Source organism: Protopterus annectens, chromosome 13.part0, assembly GCF_019279795.1.
Source record: "Protopterus annectens isolate FY-2018-M chromosome 13.part0, PAN1.0, whole genome shotgun sequence".
Taxonomy (NCBI): Eukaryota; Metazoa; Chordata; order Ceratodontiformes; family Protopteridae; genus Protopterus; species Protopterus annectens.
Genome location: NC_056747.1, coordinates 1365785770 through 1365808296, shown reverse-complemented (window position 1 = coordinate 1365808296; position 22527 = coordinate 1365785770). Strand labels below are relative to the sequence as shown.

The following is a 22527-nucleotide window of genomic DNA, read 5'->3' as shown; positions in this document are numbered from 1 at the left end:
GAGAAAAAAGGTTGGTAAATGGATAGATTGGTTGAGAGCCACACTGGACACCACTTTAGGCGTAAAGGAAGGATTAGTCCTCATGGAGACCCTGTCAGCATTAAAAATAATGAAGGGTTCCATGGCCACAAGTGCTTGCAGCTCAGACACTATTCTCACTGAAGTGCTGGCCAGGAGCAACGCTGTTTTCCAAGACATGAATTTTAACTCTGCTGATGCTGTAGGCTCAAAAGGGGGTAGTGCGAGCTTTTCCAGTACAAAGTTAAGGTCCCAAGCAGGGGTGGGTGCTCTCCTTGTTGGCCTTAAGTTGTTTGCCCATCTCAGGAACTGTTTGATGAGAGGGTGAGAGAAGAGTCGTGGCTCAGAGTTGTAATGAGCCGAGATGGCAGAGTCATGGATCTTAATGGAGGTGAAGTATAGGCCTTTGTGGAAGTAGATCTGCTAAGTAATCCAGGATTAGAGGTAGGGAGGTTAGACTCGTCTTCTCCTTTAGATTGAATCAAGGAGCAATACCTTTTCCACTTATCAGCAAAGGATTTCCTTGTACAGGGTCTTCTGGCTTCAAAAGTTATGTCCAGCACCAGCTTGCTTAGGCTGGTCACTGGGGGAGAATTCAAGGAATAAGCCAAGCTGCGACTGCAAGATCTGTCCCCACCCTGCTAAGTGAACGTCGGGCTCTGCGTAAGTGCCAGGGTGGCACCAGTGACAGGCTGCACAGGAGTGGGTACCAGCACTGGCGTGGCCAGTCCGGGGCAATGAGAATTGTCCTTGGTCTGTCCCATCTTGAGCAATATTCTTGAGTTAAGGGGCAGAGGAGAAAAAGCATAAATTGAAAGATTTACCCACCGAAAAGACAGGGCATCCGCTTTCCAGGCCCTGCTGAACTGGTAGTTGTAGGGGGAGGCAAAGAGACCAACCTCTGGATTCACCCATTTCTGAATCAGAAGGCTGAAGGTACTGTGCTCCAATTACCACTCATGTGGGTCTAGGAGATTTCTGCTCAAGTCATCTGCCAGTAAGTTTTACTTGCCTTGCAGGAACTGAGCTTGCAGATGAACTTGAATGTCCAAAGTAGTGTTCCACAAGGCCATGGCTAGCCCGCAGAATGGGTAGGAAGGGGTTCCCCCTGCTTGTTGATGTACCACAAAGTACAGTTGCGTACACTTACCATAAATGTACATGTTAGTGTATTCATTGTTGCAGTCATTACATTTGGGTTATCTGCCTGCAGGTAGCCCTCAGCCGGCCTGAACACCAAAGTTTTGGATTCCTGGATTGGATGCTGTCGCTTCTTCCATGACGTCAGGTTGCCAGAGGTATAAAACATGCAGCAAACACCATTACATCAGTTTTTCTTGCCCCAGATGTCAGGTGCCCCCATAATGGGAAGCAATTATATTGTTAGGTTACACCTCCAACAAAAAGCAAATACACCAGAAAGCTTAAATACACCAAACAAGAAGGAAGGTAGAGCCAAGAGAAGTGGAGGGGGGGGGGGGCTGGAAGGAGGGTAACCAGGACTGCAACAGTGAATACACCAATATCTACATTTATGATAAGTGTACACAACTGTACTCTGTTCTTAGAGTTTCACTGTTGCAGTCATTACATTTGCGTAGATTCCCAAAGCTAAGGAAGGAAGAGGAATTTAGAGAGCATTAGGACCAGCTATTAAGCCCTGCAAGACTGCAGTGGCAAAACAAACTCTGGATTTAGAAAAAATAGGCATGTGGTGAAGGTATGTACAGAGCTCCAGGTAGCAGCTTCTAGGATGTCCCTGGTAGGGACTCCTCTGCAGAAGGCTGAAGATGTAGATACAGCTCTGGAGGAAAGTGATCTTATCCCCTGTGGGGTAGTTTTTCCATGGTGCTTATAGCAGAAATGAATGCAATGGGCTATCCATTCAGAAATGGTTTGCTTTGAAATGGCCTTCCCCTCTGCCCCTGCAGCAAAGCCAGCTAGCAGCTGTTCAGAATTTCCGAGAGGCTTGGTCCTGTCCAAATAAAATCTAAGTTGTCTGTGCACGTCCAAAGAGTGCAGTATTCATTCAGCTTTGTTTTGTGGGTTCGGGAAAAAAGTAGGTAAATGAATAGACTGATTTAGGGCCACACTAGACATCAACTTGGACATAAAGGAAGGATTGGTCCTGAGGGAAACCCTGTCTGCATGGAAGATAAGGGCTATACTGCCATGAGGGTCTGTAATTCAGACACTCTTCTTGCTGAAGCGATGGCTAGAAGGAAGACTTTTACAAGAAAGGAGTTTCAACTCTGCAGTTGCAGCTGGTTCAAATGGAGGGAGAGTGAGCTTTTCCAATACAAAGTTAAGGTCCCAGGCTGGAGTAGGGGCTCGTCTGGGGGGGTCTTAAAGTTTGGGCCCCTTAGGGAAACTGCTTTAGCAGGGGGGTAAGAAGAGGGGTGGTTCAGTATTCTAATGTGCTGAAATGGCAGAGGCATGAATTTTAATTGTCGAGAAGGACAGCCCCTTGTGGAGCATTTCTGTTAAGTACTGAAGAATATGAGGTAAACTGGGCACTGTTGTGCCCATCCTCTGAGTTTGGCTCCAGGAACAGTATCTTTTCCACTTTTCAGCATAGGATTTTCTAGTGCTAGGCCTCCTTGCTTCCAGAATAACATCCAACACCTGCTTACGGAGGGATGCTATTGGAGAGCTCAAGGGATTAGCCAGACTGCAAGGTTCAGGGTTTGAAGCAGAGGGTGCAGAATCTGGCCCGCCTGCTGGAACAGCAGGGAAGGTGACTGAGGTGTGTACCATGGCTCCAGCAGTATCATACTGCACAAGAGGGGGTACCAATACTGGCGTGGCCAGTCTGGTGAAAACTAATATTGTCCCTCTTTATCCTGTTTGAGCTTTAGCAGAACCTTTGAGAGGAGAGGCAGATGGGGAAAAGTATAAACAGAGAGGCTTTCCCAGGTAAGGGACAGAGCATCCACTTTCCAAGCTTGACTGTGGGGAGTTCCTTGTGCAGAATTTGTCCAATTGGTAGTTCTGGGGGAAGCAAACAGGTCTATTTCTGGAGTATCCCATTTATTACTCAAGAGGTTGAATATTTTTGGTTCGTTACCAATCACGTGGGTCCATGAGATTTCTGCGTAAGTCATCTGCCAGTGAATTTAGCTTGTCTAGCAGAAATTGAGCTTGTAGGTTAACTTGGTAGCTCAAGGCTGTGTTCCACAGAGCCATGGCTAGTCTGCAGAGAAGGTAAGAATGGTTTCCCCCTCGCTTATGTACCACATAACTGTGGTGTCTGTCTTTACCAATAAATATCCTGGAAGGATGTGGTCCTTGAAGGCTGCCGGGGAATTCTGTACAGCTAACATTTCTTTTTGGTTGACATGCAGGTGCATCAGACTCTGGTTCCATTTGCCCTGAATGCACTGCTCTGCCAAGTGAGCCCCCATGCATAGTCTGATGAGTCTGTTAGGATTTGGGTGATGGGGGGGGCAGATTGAAAGAGTTGAGGTGGAGAACCTGCTGTTGAGCCTCAGCCCACTGATTTGGGGGTATGTCTGGCCAACTATTTGGGGTTGGTAAGGTGTGGAAGTGGAATCTATATCATTGGAAAACTATATTTAAAACCCATTTGTCCTGGGTAATGAGTTCCCAGTTTTTTGCATGCAGGACATGCTTTCCTCCTAAGGGAGCAGGTAGTTAAGCAGGGCTTGGAAGGGTTAAGGTTAAGTCAATGTGACATTTTTTCATAGGGGGGTGTCTTACTATTTCCAGCTTTGGAAGTGGGAGCCCCCACTGCTAAGGCCTGTGTGTAGCCTGAGACTGTAACCTAGATGGTCTGCTGTTCCTGGGTTTGGAATGAGAAGGCCTGGAAGAGACTGGAAAAGACCAATTCTTAGAAAGCCAATGCCTACTAAATTTGGTAGGCTGTACTTGCAGGAGATCTTTAACCGTTTGCATAGATTTTTGCTTTTTCCTCCATCTTTTTAAGGACTTCTGCTTTGTTGCCAAACAGGCGGTCTTGGTTTAAGGGAGCATCCAGTAATTTAGCTTTAACATGATCTGGCAAGTTTTGCTCCTTAAGCTAAGTATGCCTTCCAAGTATAGACCCACTGACAGCAGCCCTGCAAGATGCTTCTAAAAAGTATGTTTAACAACGTGTTCTACAGAATGCATTACATCCTGTAATTCTTTATGTACAACAAAGTCAGGAATCGACATTTTCTGTTTAAGTAGTCCCAAAATATGCTGATACTTTAACATATGAAATTGGCAATTTAAGGCCCTAATGGCCAATGTAGCAGAAGTGTATACATTCTTATCCCATCTGTCCAAGGCCCTGGAATCTCTATCAGAGGGGGTAGGGTTTTTGGCAGCAGTAGCCTTAATGCCTTTTGGTCCTTGGGAAATGGTCTCTGGATCCGCAGTAGGATTCTTGAAGAGGAACTTGAGAGAGTCAGGTACTCTAACACCAGTCAGGTTTTCTGGGAGCTGGAGGTAGTGGCTGGGGCCAAGCTAGATTCCAAGAAGGCATCATCTACAATGTCCAGAACAGAAGGGATAGCTAAAGGCCTGTGTTGAGGGACGAGTAGGAATTCCCAAAGCCTCTTTTTGGAGTCAGAGTAATCCTGGCTTTCCCAGCGGAAATGCTCTTTAAGAGTGTGCAAGGTTCACAGAAAGAAAAATCTTCTGGAGAGGAAGCAGAGTGAATGGAATCCTCATAGGTAGGCAAGGGCAAATCCTGGTAATCAAAAGAAACAAATTTCAGAATCATGATCAGAAGAATCAGAAGGAAAATCAGTTCTAGGTCTCAGAGGGGGGAGGCTGGCTTCTCCTAATTAAAAGTAATAAGGTCTTCAGCCATTCTATGCATTTGTTTTTTTTTAGGCATATGGGCCTGACCATGTGGTATGGACGTCTGTTTTCTAGGCATGGGTCAGGTTTTAGGCCTTGAAGAAGATGGCGTCTGTTTAAAATGCAAATCTGTAGGCCTGAATACACCCTCAGAAGCCGGTGCCTGCACAGTGGCTCTGGGCCCATCCAAAGTAGAGACGTCCGCAGGTTCCACAGTCAAAGCATCTCATGGCATACCAGACTCCGAATGGGTCTCAATAGAGGCCTGTGAATCTGAAGTAGTGGGTATCAGGAGCTACGAAAGCGCCCAAGTCCCAGCGAACTAGCGACTAGCTTAACGGAAGTGTCGTCAGCAGTTTTGGACCTATGCGGTCTATCACAGTCTTTATCCTTAAGTTTTTTGGAATATAGGTAGTCTGATGGCTTACCAAAGACATTTCTGGATAGGTAAACAGAGTACCAAAAGAATTTGCTGAGAAAATACACACGAATAGTTTGGGGGTTGAATAAGGAACAAAACTGACACTGAGGGACGTCGTGGTCTGGACCTAAGCAAGGAATGCAGTACAAATGAAAATCTTTGAGGTATTTGCTTTCCACAGTTAAGACAATTGTTAACCTTTACTGACATCGGTTAAAAGCAAGAAAAAGGATCCCCAACAGGGTACTTGGCTTTTTTTCGAAGACTTCGATTCTGAAACTCAGAAACAAAAATTTCAGGAGTCGGCCGACTGGCACTTGCAAACTGCCTCTGCTTCAGGCACCGCGTGGGAAGAAAGACTGATGTAATGGCGTCTGCTGCATGTTTTATACCCCTGACGTCATGGAAGAGACCGCATCTGTCGCAGGAATCCAAGACTTTGATAGTCAGGCTGGCTCAGGGTTACCTGCAGGCAGATAACCCAAATGTAATGACTGCAACAATGAAACACGAAGAACATCTGTGAGGTCTGTTTTTAATAACAGTTGTCCTGGAATGATTAGGGATCTGAAAGCCGTCAGGGCATTCTGTACAGCTAGCATCTCATTCTGGTTGATATTCAGATGATTTTGACTTGGGCTCCAGTGGCCTTGAATACATTTTCCGTCCATGTGTGCCCCCAGACATAACCTGATGAGTCTGTGGTTAGGGTCTGGGCGGCTTAGGGTTAAGTAAATGGCAGTACCTTGTTGTAGTTGCATGCTTCTGCCCACCAGAGAAACTCTGTCCTTAGGGTTCGACAGGAATGACTGTTTCCAGGTCCTGAGAATGCTGGCACCAAAGACCTAAGTACCATTGGAGTTTCCTCATATGCAGTCTTGCATATGGAATCAGCAGTATATACGAGGCCATGAACCCTAAAGCTTGCAGTATTTTTCTTGCAGATAGCTGGGTTCTGGTGGCCATTTGTTTGAAGTAGTCTGTCAGGTAGACTTGCCATCTGGGAAGTTGCGTCCAAGCTTGCTCCCAGGAATACATTTTGACTGGGTACCGGTTTTGATTTCTTTTCATTGATGATGTACCCCAAGGAAGTGAGAAGGTTTTTCACAAATGTCAGGTGCTGCAGCAGCAATTCCTGTCTGTCTGAAAAATCAGGCAGTCATCCAAGTACAGGTAAATTTGGATAATGCTCTGCCTGCAGTATGCAATGGCTGGAGCCAGTCATTTTGTGAATACTCTGGGCGCAGTAGATAAGCCAAAGGGAAGTGCAAAGAACTGATGATGCATAGACCCTGTCCTGAAACTTAGATACTTACTGCATGATTCCCTTACAGGGATATGCAGATAGGCTTCTTTAAAGTCTAGGGTGAGTAATCTGGCATCCTTGGCTAGCATAGCAAGAAGCTGTTGCAGGGTAAGCATTTTGAATTTTGGTACCACCAGGAAGGTGTTGAGAATTGAAAGATCCAGGATTGGGTGCCAAAAGCCCTCTTTCCTGGGCACCAGGAAGAGTCTAGAGTAGAATCCTTGACCCCTCTGTTCTACTGGAGCAGGCTGGATAGCTCTGATACTGAGTAGGGAAAGTACTTTGTTTTGAGCCTCTGGCCACTGGTTTGGAGGAAGGTCTGGGAACTCGCTTGGGTTTGGCAGTGAATGGAAAAAAAATTTGTATCCCAGGATACAATGTTGAGGACCCACTGGTCCTGAGTGATGGACATTGTGTTTTGCATTAAGGGCAAGTTTTCCTCCAAGGGGCACAAGCAATTGGGCAGGACTGGGTAATGAAGTAAAGTAATTGTGAGCTTTTCCCCTAAGGAGGTGGCTTACTAATCCCTGCTTTAAGGGTGGGGGCACTCCATTGCTTAGATCTCTGCATACCCTGAGACTGTAGTCTGGGTTCTCTGTTTCCCCTGGGTCTGGTTTGAGAAGGCCTGGAGGGGGCTGGAAAGACTAGTGCTTGGAAGGGCAATGCCTACTGAATCTAGGGGGTTGCACTTGTAAGAATTCTTTAACAGTCTGCATAGACTTAGCTTTTTCTTCCAACTTTTGAAGAACCTCTTCTGCTTTGGTGCCAAACAGTCCTTATTCAAAGCAACGTCTAATAAGTTTGATTTGACATGGTCTGGCAAGGTCCTTCAGCCAGGCAGGTCTTCTTAGTACAGAGCCAGTGACAGCTGCCTGGCAAAATGCTTCTAGGGTGTCAAAGCCACACTGCAAAGTATGCTTGCTGACTTGGCTTGCAGAGTGCATAAGCTCCTGCAATTCTTTATTTTCTGCAGAGTCTGAAAATATTGCCAAATGTTGCCACTTTTTGTTTAACAAGTTCCATACGCTGCTGGTACTTCAGCATGTGAAACTGACAATTCAATGCCCTAATAGCAAGAGTTGCATAGGTACATACCCATCTTACCCCACCTGTCCAAAGCTCTGGAATGCCTGTCCGAAGGGGTGGGATTCTTGGCTGATGTAGCCTAGATACCTTTAGGCCCCTGGGTCAGCAGTAGGATTTTTGAAAATAAATGTGTGTCAGGTACTCTGTACCGGTCTAGTTTCCTAGGGGCAGGAGGTAAAGTGTCAGGAGTAAGACTGGATTCCAGGAAAACATCATCCACAACATCCAGGACAGGGGGTATTGCTAAGGGGCTGTGTTGAGGCAACTCTAGAAATTCTCTGAGTCTCTTTTTGGACTGAGGATAGTCTTGGCATTCCCAGTGGAAATGCTCTTGTAAGGTATGCAAGGTTTCACCAAGAGAAAAATTCTCTGGAGGGGAGGGCAGAGGGAATGGATTCCTCTGCATCTGAATCCTCATAAGCAGATAAGGGCATGTCTTCATAATCAGAAGTTTGAGTCATCGGACTTCTGGTCTGTAGAAGCTGAAGGGGACTGGACCCTCTCTTAGCAGCGGAAGGCTGAATTCATCTAGTCAGCTTAATAAGGTCTTCAACCATTCTAAGCATTTGTTTTTGTGGCATGGGAGCAGATACATGCACTTTGCTCATCAGTTTTTTAGGCGTAGTGCATACTCTGGGCCCAAGAAACTCAGTAGTTTTGGTTAAAAAAAGTAGTTGGTTTGAGTAACATCAGTTGTGCAAATAACTGCCTCAGAACCCAGATCAGCAGCTCTGGACCAAACCAAGGTAGAGACATCCACAGGTTCCACAGTCGAAGAAGAGTCTGACTGCATACTGGACTTCGAATAGGTATCAGTAGAGGCCTGTAAATCCAATGAAGAGGGCATCAGGGGCTGCAAAAGCATCTCACGGAGTACAGGTGGACTGGCGACTAGCTTAACGGAAGCGTCAGCAGTTTTGGACCTATGCGCTCTGTCTCTATCTTTACTTTTTTCAGAATAAATCTGTAATCGGATGGCTTACTGAAGCCATTTCAGAATAAGGAGATAGAGAGAGAAGGAATTTAGTGGCAGAGAGCCTGATGACGATGGCACAAAACAGACAGCGAGGGACGTCGTGGTCTGGGCCTAAACAGTTAACGCAGTAAGAATGAAAATCTCAAAGGTATTTGCTTTCCACAGGAAAGACAATTGTCAACTTTTTCTGACATCTGTTAGAGCAAGAAAAAAGGATCCCCCAACAGGGTACTTCGCTTTAGAAGACTTCAGGATTATTAAATTCGTAAACGAAATTCAGGTAGCGGCAGACCAGCACTTGCTAACTGCTTTGGGCTCCTCGGCAAGGAAGACTTATGTAAAGGAGTTGGCTGCCTGTTTTTATACCCCTGATGAACTAACAACAGTCTTGGAGCAACAGCATCCAATGCAGAAATGACAAGTCTCTGGTATTTGGGCCGACTGAGGGCTACCTGCAGGCAGATAACCAAAGTGTGATGACTGCAACAGTGAAACACTTAATCATCCAGGACTGGGATTACTGCTAAAGGCCTATGTTGTGGCAAATCTAGAAATTCTCAGTATCTTTTTGGACTGAGGATAGTCCTGGCAATCCCAGTGGAAATGCTCTCAAAGTATGTAAGGTTTCACCAAAAGAAAAATCATCTGGAGGAGAAGCAGAGGCAATAGATTCTTCTGCCTCTGAATCATCATAAGCAGATAAAGGCATGTCTTCATAATCGGATATCTCAGAGTCATCTGACTCTTGGTCTGTTAAAGCTGCTGGGGACAGGTCTCTTTCTCTTAGCAGGGGAAGGCTGACTTCCCCTAATCAGCATAACAAGGTTTTCTGCCATTTTAAGCATTTGATGTTGTGGCTAGGAAGCAGGTGTTTGAATTTTGGTGGTCGGTTGTTTACGCGTACAGCATACTCTTGGCCTTAGAAACTCAGTAGTTTAAGACAGAACTGAAGACGCGAAAGAACTTGTCGGTTTGTGTCTATCGGTAGTGCGAACTTCCTCAGAAGCCAGTGCCTGCTCAGCGGCTCCAGACCCATCCAAGGTACAGACATCTGCAGGTTCCATAGTCTATGAGTCTCGTGGCATACTGTACTCCGAATGGGACTTGGTAGAGGTCTGTGAATCCAATGAAGCGGGCATCAGGGGCTGCAAAAGCACCTCACTGAGTAAAGGGGAACTGGCGACTAGCTTAACGGAAGTGTCATCGGCAGTTCTGGACCAGTGTGGTCTGTCTACAGCCTTACTTTTTTTGGAAGATCACTAGTCGGATGGCTTACCAAAGCCATTTTGGAATACTGAGATCAAGAACGAAAGTATTTAGCGACAGTAAGGGTCCAACAACGAATAGTTCTGGCATTGAACAAGGAACAAAACTGACAGCAAAGTACGTCGTGGTCTGGGCCAAAACAGGTGACCCAGTAAGAATGGAAATCTCTGTGTGGTACTTGCTTTCTACAGGCAAGACCATTGTTAACTTTTTCTGACATCGGTTAGACCAGCAAAAAAGGATCCCCAACGGGGTACTTACTTTAGAAGACTTCAGGATAATTCAATTTGGAAACAAAAATTCAGGTAGCGGCCAACAGGCACTCGTGCAAACTGCTTCTGCTTTGGGCTCCTCAGCAAGAAAGACTGATGTGATGGTGTCAGCTGCCTGTTTCTATACCCAACGACCTGACGTCAGACCTGGAGCGACAGCAACCGATGCAGAAATACTAAGTCATTGGTATTCGGGCTGACTGAGGGCTACCTGCAGGCAGATAACCCAAGTGAGATGACTAACAGTGAAACACAAAGAACATCCATAGATGTCCTTCGCTTCCATGTTGCAACATTTAGTGTGGGATTCCCAAATTCAGGCAACGCAAACATTGGCTCCTATACAAAAGCTTATGCCTGGCTGCTGTAGGTACGTGGGACGTCACACATAGGGCCATAAACCAGGGATCTTAAATGGACATCTGTATGCACAGACCTCAGAACTTTTCACAGTCGACCATCACATCGATCGCTTCACTCCTGTACTTTTGAAGACATCTAAAGCTAAGTACCCCATTGGGGATTTTGTTTAATTCTTGCTTGAGTTTGGTTTGTGTACCCAAACGTTAGCCGATGTCCGCTAAGAAGGGTAAATGCCAATGTAGGTATCAGAGTCCACATAAGGATAGGCACGACCATTGCGTTTTCTGCCTAGGCTGAGAACACTGCCATACCTCTTGCCCGATTTGTCAATCATTTGTACCAAAGACCCTCCAAAGCAGTCTGGCATTTTTCAAATACCACTGGAACTTCATGTGCAACCTGGCAAGGGGTAACACAGTAAGAATAGATGCCATGAAGCCTAGAAGACAAAGGAATTAACTGGCAGAGATGCGGTTGATGGAAAGTAGCTCTTGGAAGATGTCTAGGGAAGATATTTTTGTCTAGTAGAAGGAAGGCCTTCATCAAGTCTGTCTGTATTCTGCAGCCCAAGAAGATTTGGTGTTGGGAGGGAGTAATGTAAGATTTTGTTAGGTTGCGAGTAAACCCCTGACTTTGAAGGAGGGATATAGTGAACTGATATAAATGTGTTCTGAGAATACTTGCCTCTTCTGTTTGGATGAGGTCGTCCAGATAAGGGTAAATTTGTATGGCTTTTGTATGGCAGTAGGCAGTAGCTGAGGCAAGACATTGTGTGAAGACCCTTGGTGCTGTAGATAAAACCAAAGGGCTAAGTGTAGAAACCTCCTGTAGTCTGTGTGAATGTGGATATGGAGGTATGTCTCCTTCAGGCCCAAAGTGGCCATGAAAGTACTGGGCATCAGTAGTGACACAAGGATTTGAAGGGATAGCTTGTGGAAGGAAGGTACCTGCAGGAAAGGGATTTAACAGGGACAGGTCCAGTATAGGCCTCCAAGGGCACTCCTTTTTTGGAACCAGGAAGAGCCTGGAGTAAAACCCTTTACCCTCTTGGTCTGTGGGAACCCTTTCTATTGTGTCCTGTAATAGTAAATATCGGATGATCTAGAGTATCAGGTGAAGCTGTTTTTTTGGAGGAAGGGGTATGCCTTTTAGAACAGGTTTTTCCCACCAGGTCATGAAGTACCCTTTTCCACTACTGACAAGACCCAGCAGTCTTAAGTAACATGTTGCCAAAGAGGAAGACTGTGAGAGGCAGGTAGAGAGGGGAAAGGTGGTTTGGGTAGTCATGCATTTGGTCTGTCTGGAAAGGGTTGCCTGGGGGTGGACTGGGAAAAGGCAGTCGTAGGGATGAAGTTCTCTAGACCCTTTCCTGCGTTTTGAGTAGTAAGAGACAGGAGCAGTTGCTGTCCTAACTAAGGTGGCTTTAAGCAGGGTAGTTCCTATAGTATTTTGGAACCGGTGAGACCACTAAATGTTTGAGGTCCTGAAGTTCCTTGCTTTTTTTCCTGCGAGCTTTTGAATAGTTCTGCAGACCGCTTGCCAAAGAGGAATTTACTGTCCAGGGAAGCATCTAAGATCTTATTTTTGAAATCAGGGAAGGGTTGTAGTCTAAGCCAGGAGTATCTGCGCAGTACAGAGACTGAGGCATCTGATCTGTCTGAAGCCTCAGCAGCATCATAGCTGCATTTTATAGAATGTTTGGCAACTTGTGCTGCTAAGGAGAGCTTAGAGGTAACCTAGGGTTTGGTAGGGGAATTAGGCAAGAAACAGAGAAATGAAGTTGCCCGAGAGACCAGGTCCAAGGCATATTTAACCATGTGCGTCTGGTAATTAATGGCCCCAAATGCCAGGTTAGATTACGTATAAATCTTTTTCACCTGTCTCTCCATATGCTGCCTTTGTCGGCAGATGGAAGGAGGGAATCTGCCTGGATTGCTCATCTGGAGCCACTGCAATAACAGCTGGGTCTGCCATAGGCAGCTTAATGAGGTACTTGTGGCCATCAGGGACTTTGTAGAACCTATCTGGCCTTTTAGGGAGACTCCATCTGTAAGAGTTGAAATAATCTCTTTTGCATGTCAGTCATTTGAGTGGCATCCCACTTGAAGTACTCCCTCATCTTGGAGATAGTATTCCCAAATGTGATATCTTCAGGTGGGGGGTCTCTTTCCAGGGAGTCCTCGTCTGCAGAACAGTACTCCAGGGGGAGATGCCAACTGAAAGGTCTATGTGAGTGATTCATCTGAGAAGGAAGAGGAAACTTCCTCCTGAGTGTAAGCCAGGGGGATGGAAGCAGCAAAGGCTGGCCTAGGGCTAAGGGTACACAGGGCTGATGCACGAGAGGCAGCAGGCCTGAGGGCCATAAAGGCCTGAATCAAGGACTGGCAAAAAGGTTTGCCAATCTGGCTGATCTTCTGTAGTAGTAGACAGATGTTTAGTTTCCTGCCTTGTCTTCAGAGGGGTTGCCTTTTAAATTGTGTGTGAAAGAGAAGGCATAGAATCAGGTGTCAGGCCTGTGGCAGAGGAGCCCTGATCTGAAACTGTAGGAGGCTGTCCAGTCAAGCCCAGTTCCCTAGACATCGGCAGAGGCAGACACTGCAGTAACTTCTACAGACGTGTCAACTGGAGATTCTATGGAGGATTCCAACAAGGTACTTTTGAAGTTGCCAGTTCTGCTCAACATCCCTCAGCCCCTAGACCAGTAGTAGCTGGCAGAATGTCCTATGTCGGAGGCATAGCAATAGAAGGCCTTGAAATCTTGCCCTTTTTAGGTGGCTCCACTTCGACGGCCAGTTCAGTTTACATACCCAGGGCCAAACACTTAAGTCACTATTTTCCACAAACAATTTAAGGGCTGCTAGACATCTGCAAAGGGATTTAGGGACAAACGACTGACAAATATTACAGGTTGTATGGTCGTGGGATTGACCTAAGCAGAAAAGACAAAGCTCATGGGAATCCTTCTGTGGAATTTGCTGACCGCACTTGCATTTTTCCCTTTTTCCCTTCCTAGATGACATAGGCTATAAAAGAGCAACAGCAACCCAAGCCTAAATGAAAATAAAGATTGCCAATGGGGTATTTATCTGTATAGTGTTTCGAAGTGCAGAGCTAAATGAGCAAGCTGATGTTTGACCGCGGCAGACAAGTTTTGAGGTCTGTGCATGTGGATGTCACATTTATGGCCCATGCTTTATGTCCCTGCATGTGACATCCTACACACCTGACAGCAACCAGGCTTAAAAGCTTTGGGATAGGAGCTGGATGTTCAGGTCTCCTGAAATGGAGGATCCCACAAGTGAGAATACTGCAACAATGTGAACAGAAGGACATTAGTTTTCAATAAGAAAGACTCAAAGCTATACCATGAGAACTACAAAATTAAGAAAGGCATTTTTTTAATTAAAGGCACGAAGTGATGGGGGAACACCAAGCTTTCTTCAGAATCGGCACAAAACTTTGTTTCACACTCCCAAAACAAAGTTGTCACATGTACCTTTAACATGCTTAACTCATTGCAGCCAAGTGATGCCTGCAGGTGCATCTGCAGTTGACTTCTACTGATGCCTCTAGGTGGCAAATATGGTTTCTTCATATTTACATCAGTAATTCCAAAACCATGCTATGTACAAGTTTTAAAAGATTTCATCTTAAAGCTTACACAGTGGCAAAATCAACTGCATTAATATTTGACTTCTATCTAGTGCAGGTAAATAGATACCAACGTGTTTTTTTTATGAAATTAACTTGCATAGCTATAATTTTCACATTTTTCTAAATATCTCAGACAAAATTCCTTAACCTCATATGAAAGCACTCAGCTAGATGAATAAAATGGTTGAGTGGTTGCTGAGATACTGTAAAATGGCTTCGAAAATTTTACAGATTTAACAGTTACTGTGCTTACTGTGGCTTATAAAATTTGGTTTAAGACCTAGAACCTAAAGAACACTACCACTATAAAAATAGTTTGCACTGAGGAGTTTGCCATTTATGCTTCTAAAAACACAAGAAACAAAACGCCAAAGGCACCAAAAAATACTTCAAATATTCCAAGGCACCCAGAAGACAAACTCAGCCACTGATAACAATAAATCCAACTTTATTCAGCCAAAAAAATAAACAGAACGCTCTTTATACAGTACGTTTTTGTTAAAACCTTCATCAGAGATCCATTTATACTTATTTCATAACCCCTATGGTTCCAGAGATATCAGCATTAGCTTGAAATCAAAGGACATAACTTGACACTGTCAAAAGGCTTGGCCTCCACCCATTGAAAGTTACAGTGCAAACTTCCTAAGCTCCATTGGAGCGAATGAGTTGAGACATTGAAAAAAACTTGCATTTTGAACACCAACTCATGGTTATAACCTACCTTGTTCACAGGCCTCCACAACGCCATACTGAGCTAATACACCATCTAACACCTGTAAAAAGAGAAACGTGGTTAGTCGCACAGTTGGGAAGACAGGGTATCACCAAGTTTCTTAGCTATATAGGTGGCTGTATTTAACAGACCTTTTCAGGCAAGACCCAGAAACACAACTGCACTTATTTTGTATTGCAAGATCTTACCATATACAGTTCACGATCTACTTCTCATTGCTGCAGCATTCTTAACATTTTAAAATACCCTGCCAAGTATAGTTAAACGTCCAGCCAGCATACCAAAGCCTTTACCCCTTCCAAGGACAATATGTCAGACTAAAGGAGAGAGGCAAAACCGTGCAGGAATTGCTCTCCTACACCAACGCACCAGAAGAATCATCCTATGGCTGGTCCCCTTTTCTGGAAAACATAGAAAGGGAAAAATGCAAAAAAAAAAAAAAAATAAGTGGGGAAAAAAAATCAGAGCCTCTGACTTTATAGATAACTAAAAAGTTCTTTTCCCAGTGGAAATCTACCAGTTTTTGAATATCTACCTCCTCTCCCCTCCACCCACTTTCACACTGGCGTTGCCCCCTCTCTCAATAAAGCTATCTTATCTCCTACTGTATGGCAACAGACCTTCAAACTAATGGTCCTCAGCATCATAGAGGTTACAGAGTAACTTGGGAATTTCCTCAAATCCATTCAAGTATTCTACTGCCCCAAAACTAAGAGCACCTAAGTTTTCCTATTCTTAAAAAGCTGATACATCAGGAACTGCAGAAGCAGTTCCCATCTGCCAGCAGAAACTGGATGTTTTATTTAACTGTTTTTCTTGGCTTTGAGAAAGGAGAGCACTTTGAAGTCAATTCTGGACGCATCAGTCTTCAACACCTCATCTTTAATGCTTGCAAATTTCACAATGACTGAAATTTGCAACATTTCATCAAGTTTTGCTGCCCTGCACCACAAAGATGCATATGTACATATTCCCATTCATATCCTATTTAATTTTATATCCTGAAAATACATGAAACCATCTGTGTTCCAAACTTTGTTTTTGTTTACTGGGAAGTTTCCACTGTAGTTTATCCCAGGGATAAAAGCTCCACATATTAGGCAAGTGCATTTAAAGACAGACATTTTATAAAATACACTGGGATTACATAAAAATAATATTGTATGACTACATCTAGAACACATTATGTAAAGTATAGTAGCCTATGAATTTAAAATACATTTTTCATGAGGTATCTGATTACAGAGAAATTACACAGACAGGCAGTGGATGTATTATGTAAAGTACTCAGTGGTACAGAGAAGGGGTAGCAAAGGCAGCAAGGGATTTAGCAGGAGGTAGAATTTAAGAGAAGTATTTCTAGGAAACACTGGGCACTTCGAGGAAGAGAGCTTGTACAGACCTACATTAAAGAAAAGAGGTAGTGGAAGTTATCTGGGAAATGGAAGTTTTTTTTAGGAGAGAATATGTAGAGGGGCAGTCTGTAGAACAGTCTACATGGCAGTTGTGGGAGAATATGAATATGCAGCGAGATTTCTTGGTGATAGAGATATCAAGTTACAGGTCTAAGATTAGGGTACTGGAGGGGTAAGTGAAGTGCAACTTTGAAGGTGGTGTTTAAGTTGAGTAAAGGGGTGAGGTTAGCTTGGGGTAGTGCATGAGCACAACCAGTTATTTAGCAGGTTTCTTTAGTAATATCTTCAAGATATGCAGTATATACCGGTCTTATTTTGAGGGGGACTTTGTTCCATAGCTTGCTGCCTGGTTACAGTGCAGTCAGTCTCCTGCACGGTTTGAATTTGATGGATAGAAAAGCTGGTTTGTTGGATCGTAGGGTTTGATTAGTGGTATAGAGTTGTAGTATTCCTTTTAGAGCTGGGCATTTTTCTTGATGAGTTTATTAGGACTGGGATGTCATCTTTTTTGGGTTTCTGAAGTACAGAACCTATGCAGATAAAGCCAGTTTTGTTTTTCTTGATTATCAGCATCAATTCACATTTCTGAGTACGAGTCCTGTTTTCAATGTCAGTGACTACATATAAAACAAATACAGTGGGAAAGAGTACAGCCTGCTTGATTGAAACAACTTATTTGAAAGGAACTGTAGATCAGAGCGTAGTGTGCGCGCTATGGTGTTTAAGGAGATGATGTGAAGACTTGAATACTTTCATGCATATTAATGTACATCTCGTGTGCCGAGGAGGGATGCTGAGTATATTGGGAAAAAGATGCCAAGGATGAAGCTACCAGGTAACAGGAAAAGACGAAGGCCTAAGATAAGGTTTATGGATGTGGTGAGAGGACATGCAGGTGGTTGGTGTGAGAGCAAGATGCAGAGGACAGGAACAAATGGTTAAGTGCAGTTGTGTACACTTACCATAAATGTAGATTTTTAGCAGTAGAAGACAATGCCCTTGGGCCCCTGTGAAATAGTCTCTGGATCCGCAATAGGATTTTTAAAAGGGAACTTGTGGGACTCTGGGACCCTGCAGTATCTGTCAGGTTTTCTGGGAGCAGGAGGTAGGGAATCAGGTGCCAAACTAGATTCTGAAAAAGCATCAACAATGTCTAATACAGAAAGAATAGCTAAAGGCCTATGCTGAGGTAGGAGAAGGAATCCCTAAGCCTCTTATGAATCTGAAAAAACCTGGCTTTCCCAGTGGAAATGCACCCTAAGAGTATGTAAGATTTCCCCAAAAGAAAAATCCTCAGGAGGGGAAGCAGAGGGAATAGAGTTCTCTGCAGCAGAATCTTTATAAGTAGATAATGGCAAATCCAGATCATCAGAAGAATCAGAAACAGAATCCTGATCAGAAAATTCATAATCAATTTCAGTCCTGGGCATCTTAGAAGGGGGGGGGGTGGCTACCCCTGATTAGTTATTTAGATCTTCAGCCATTTTTATCATTTGTTTTTTTAGGCATAGAGGCCTGAGTATGTGGCCTGGGCGTCGTTTTTTTACACATGGATCGAGATTTAGGCCTTAGCAATGAAGGAGGTGTCAATTTAATATGCAAGTCTGTAGGCCTGAATACACCCTCAGAAGCCAGTGCCTGCACAGCGGCTCTGGACCCATCCAAGGTAGAGACATTTGCAGGTTCCATAGTTGAAATATTTCGTGGCATACCGGAATCCGAATGGGTCTCAGTAGAAGCCTGCGAATCAGAAGCAGCAGGTATCAGGGGCTGCTAAAGTGCTTGAGTATCTGCAAACTGGAGACTGGCTTAGAAGTGTTGGCAGTTTTGGACCTTGGCGGCCTCTCTCTGTCTTTATCTTTGCATTTTTTCAGAATCCCGGTAGTCGGATGGCTAACAGAGGACATTTCTGGATAATTTAACAGAGAACCGAAATATTTATACCTACAACGAGTAGTGTGTTGATTAAATAAGGCACAAAACCAGCAGCAAGGTACGTCGTGGTCAGGGCCTAGGTTTAAAACACATTTGTCCTGGGTAACGGGTTCCCAGTTTTTTGCATGCAGGGCGAGCTTTCCTCGCAAGGAAGCAGGTAGTAGAGCAGGGCTTGGAAGGTTTCAGGTTAAGTCATTGTGTCATTTTTCCATAGGGGGGTGGCTTACTACTCTCTGCTTTGGAAGTGGGAGCCCCCCCACTGCTTATATCTGTGCGCAGTCTAAGACTGGAGCCTAGGTGGTCTGCTGTTCCTGGGTTTGGACCGAGAAGGCCTGGAAGGGACTGGAAAGGACCAGTTCTTTGAAGGCCAATGCCTACTGAATCTGGGAGGCTGTACTTGTAGGAAATCTTTAACAGTTTGCATAGATTTAGCTTTTTCCTCCATCCTTTTGAGGACTTCGTCTGCTTTGTTGCCAAAAAGGCGGTCTTGGTTTAAGGGAGCATCCAGCAATTTAGCTTTAACCTGATCTGGCAAAGATTGCTCCTTAAGCCAAGCATGTCTTCTAAGTAAAGATCCAGTGACAGCAGCCTTGCAAGATGCTTCTAACGCGTCAAAACCACACTGCAAAGTATGTTTACCAACTGCAGAATGCATTAAATCTTGCAATTCTTCGTGTTCAGCGCAGTCAAGAATTAACATAATTTTCCAAGTACTCCCATAATATGCTGCTGATACTTTGAAACTGGCAATTTAAAACCCTAGTGGCCAAAGTTGCAGAAGTGTATACCTTCTTATCCCATCTGTCCAAGGCTCTAGAATCTCTATCAGAAGGGGTAGGATTGTTGGCAGCAGTAGCCTTAATGCCTTTTGGTCCTTGGGAAATGGTCTCTGGATCCGCGGAAGGATTCTTGAAGAGGAACTTGAGAGTCAGGCACTCTGTAGTACCAGTCAGGTTTTCTGGGAGTTGGAGGCAAAGTGTCCGGGGTAAGGCAAGATTCCAAGAAAGCATCAATGTCCAAACAGGAGGGATAGCTAAAGGCCTGTGTTGAGGTAGGAGTAAGAATTTCCAAAGTCTCTTTTTGGACTCTGAATAGTCGTGGCATTCCCAGTGGAAATGCTCCCTTAAGAGTATGCAAGATTTCCCCAAAAGAAAAATCTTCTGTAGGGGAAGCAGAGGGAATGGAATCCTCTGCATCAGAATCCTCTTAAGTAGAGAAGGGCAAATCCTAGTAATCAGAAGGAGCAGAAATATCAGATTCCTGAACAGAAGAATCAGAAAGAAAATCAGTTCTAGGTCTCTTAGAGGGGGAAGGTTGGCTTCCCCTAATTATTGTAATAAGGTCTTCAGCCATTCAAAGGATTTGTTGAAGCATATGGACCTGTGGTTTTGGTGGTCTGTTTTCTAGGCGTAGTGTGAGTTTTTGGCCTGGATGAAAATGATGGTGTCAGTTTAATATGTATCAAGGCTTGAATAAACCCTCAGAAGCCGGTGCCTGCACAGCGGCTCCGGACCCATCCAAGGTAGAGACATCTGCAGGTTCCATAGTCGAAAAAGCATCTCGCGGCATACCAGACTCCAAATGAGTCTCAGTAGAGGCCTGCAAATCAGTAGTATAAGGGGCAGCAAAAGTGCCTCACTGAGTACAGGCAGACTGGCAACTAGCTTAACGGAAACATCATCGGCAGTTTTGGACCAATGCGGTCCGTCTTTATCCTTACGTTTTATAGGAAGATCAGTACTCAGATGGCTTGGCGAAGCCATTTTGGAGTAGACAGAATGAGTACGAATGTAATTAGCTGCAAAAATAGACTACGAATAGTTTGGGCGCTGAACAAGACACAAAACAGACAATGAAGGACGTCGTGGTCTGGGCCTAAACAGGGGATGCAGTAAGAATGAAAATCTGAGGCATTTGCTTTTCACAGGTAAAACAATTAACTTTTACTGACATTGGTTAGACCAAGAAAAAGGATCCCCAACAGGTACTTAGCTTTTTTGAAGACTTTGGGTCTGAAACTCGAAAACGAAGATTTCAGGAGTCTGCCGACTGGCACTCGAGAACTGCTTCTGCTTCGGGCACCGCACAGCAAGAAAAACTGATAATGTCTGCTGCATGTTTTATACCCCTGACAACCCGACGTTAAAGAAGATGCGACAGCATCCAATACAGAAAACCAAAGACTCTGGTATTCAGGCCGGCTGAGGGCTACCTGCAGGCAGATAACCAAAATGTGATGACTGCAACAGTGAAACACGAAGGACATCTAATAATGCATAGACCCTGCCCTGAAACGTAGATATTTCCTGCATGACTCCCTTATGGGGATGTGCAGATAGATTTCTTTTAAGTCTAGGGTGACTAACCAGGCATCCTTGGCTAACATAGGGAGAATCTGTTGCAGGGTAAGCATCTTGAATTTTGGTACCATCAGGAAGGTGTTGAGAAAGTACAGTTGTGTACTTACCATAAATGCAGATGTTAGAGTGTATTCACTGTTGCAGTCATTACAATTGGGTTATCCTGCTGGCAGGCTACCCGCAGTCGTCCTGAATTCCAAAGTCTAGGTCTGGCTTCGGTTGCTGTCGCCTCCTCCCTGACGTTAGTGCACCAGGGGTAAAAAAGATGCAGCTGACGCCATTTTCTTCAGTTTTTCTTGTCCCAGATGTCAGGTGCCCCCAAATGGGTAGGCCAAAAATATGTCAATAAAGCATGCATGCACCAAGGTACATTTTTCCTTCATCTACAAGCAAATACACCACATAGGTTGCATAGAATAGAGAAGTACAGGTAAGTTCAGGCAAATACAAGGGGGATGGTGGAAGGGTAACCTGGACAGCAACAGTGAATACACTCTAACATCTACATTTATGTTAAGTACACAACTGCACTATGTTCATCGTGTTTCACTGTTGCAGTCATTACAATTGGGTTGAATCCCAAAGCTGAGGCTGGAGCTAAATAGGATTAGGAGCGGCTATGAGGCCCTGCAGAATTGCAGTGGCAAAGCCTGCCCTGGATTTAGAGTAGAGTGGTAAGTGACAATGCTTTCTAAAAGTGTGCATTGAACTCCAGGTTGCAGCCTCTAAAATGTCTTTGGTTGGTACTCCTCTGAGGAAGGCTGCTGCTCTGGTTGAATGTGGCCTAATGCCCTTAGGCACTGATTTTCCAAGTTGTGAATAGCAGAAACGAATGCAGTGGCCCATCCACTTTGAAATAGTCTGCTTTGAGATGGCCTTTCCTTGTGATCCTGCAGCATATGCCACTAGTAATTCCTCAGTCTTTTTGAAAGCTTTGGTTCTGTCCAAGCAGAAGCGCAGCTGTCTGTGTATGTCCAAAGAATGCAGAAGTCTCTCTCACCCTTATTCTGTGGGTTTGGGTAAAAGACGGGCAAATTAATAGTTTGGTTAAGGGCCACACTGGACACTAACTTAGGCATAAATGTCGGGTTTGTCCTCAGAGAAACCCTACCTGGATGGAAAATGATGAAAGGTTCCACAGCCATGAGTGCCTGTAGCTCTGAGACACGTCTTGCAGAGGTTATTGCTAGGAGCAGAGCTGTTTTCCATGATAAAAATGTTACATCAGCTGTAGCGGCTGGCTCAAAAGGAGGCAGGGTGAGTTTTTCCAAGACATAATTGAGGTCCCATGCAGGTATCTGATCTCCTTGGAGGCCTTAAGTTTCTAGCTCCTCTGAAGTACTGCCTTAATAAAGGATGAGAAAAAATAGGTGGCTCTATTGTAATGAGCTGAAATGGCAGAGGCATGAATCTTAATTGATGAAAAGGATAGGCCTTTGTCCAGCATCTCAGTTAAATATTGCAAAATCTGAGGAATATTTGGTACAGTCGTGCCAATCCCTTGTGCCTGGTTCCAAGCACAGAATCTCTTCCATTTTTCAGCATAAGATTTTCTGGTACTAGGCCTCCTGGCCTCCAAAATAACATCCACTGTCCATGCTTGCTTGTGATAAGTCCTTGAGCAGAATCTCTGTAGTTGGCAGTTGTGACGGGAAGCAAATAGATCTATGTCCGGGCATCCCCAATTCCTTGTTACCATGCTGAAGACTTGTGGATCCAATTTCCACTCGTAGGGATCCATGAGGTTTCTGCTTATTTAGTCTGCCACAGTATTTATCCTTCCTGGCAGGAATTGTGCCTGTAGATGTACTTGGTAAGTCAATGCTGTGTCCCACAAAGTCATGGCTAGTCTGCATAGGGGGTAGGAATGAGTGCCTCCCTGCTTATGTTCCACATGACTGTAGTATTGT

At 44.5% G+C, this 22527-nt stretch overlaps 1 protein-coding gene across 1 annotated transcript in view; it reads right to left on the bottom strand.

The window, feature by feature from the left end:
• IGF2BP1 (insulin like growth factor 2 mRNA binding protein 1) overlaps positions 1–22527 on the bottom strand; it is a gene marked incomplete in the record, with an annotated part of 2071998 nt that overhangs the window by 1392933 nt on the left and 656538 nt on the right. Inside the window, 1 exon segment of the mRNA XM_044055393.1 lies at positions 14896–14947. Within this exon segment, the coding sequence (XP_043911328.1) occupies positions 14896–14947 (52 nt within the window).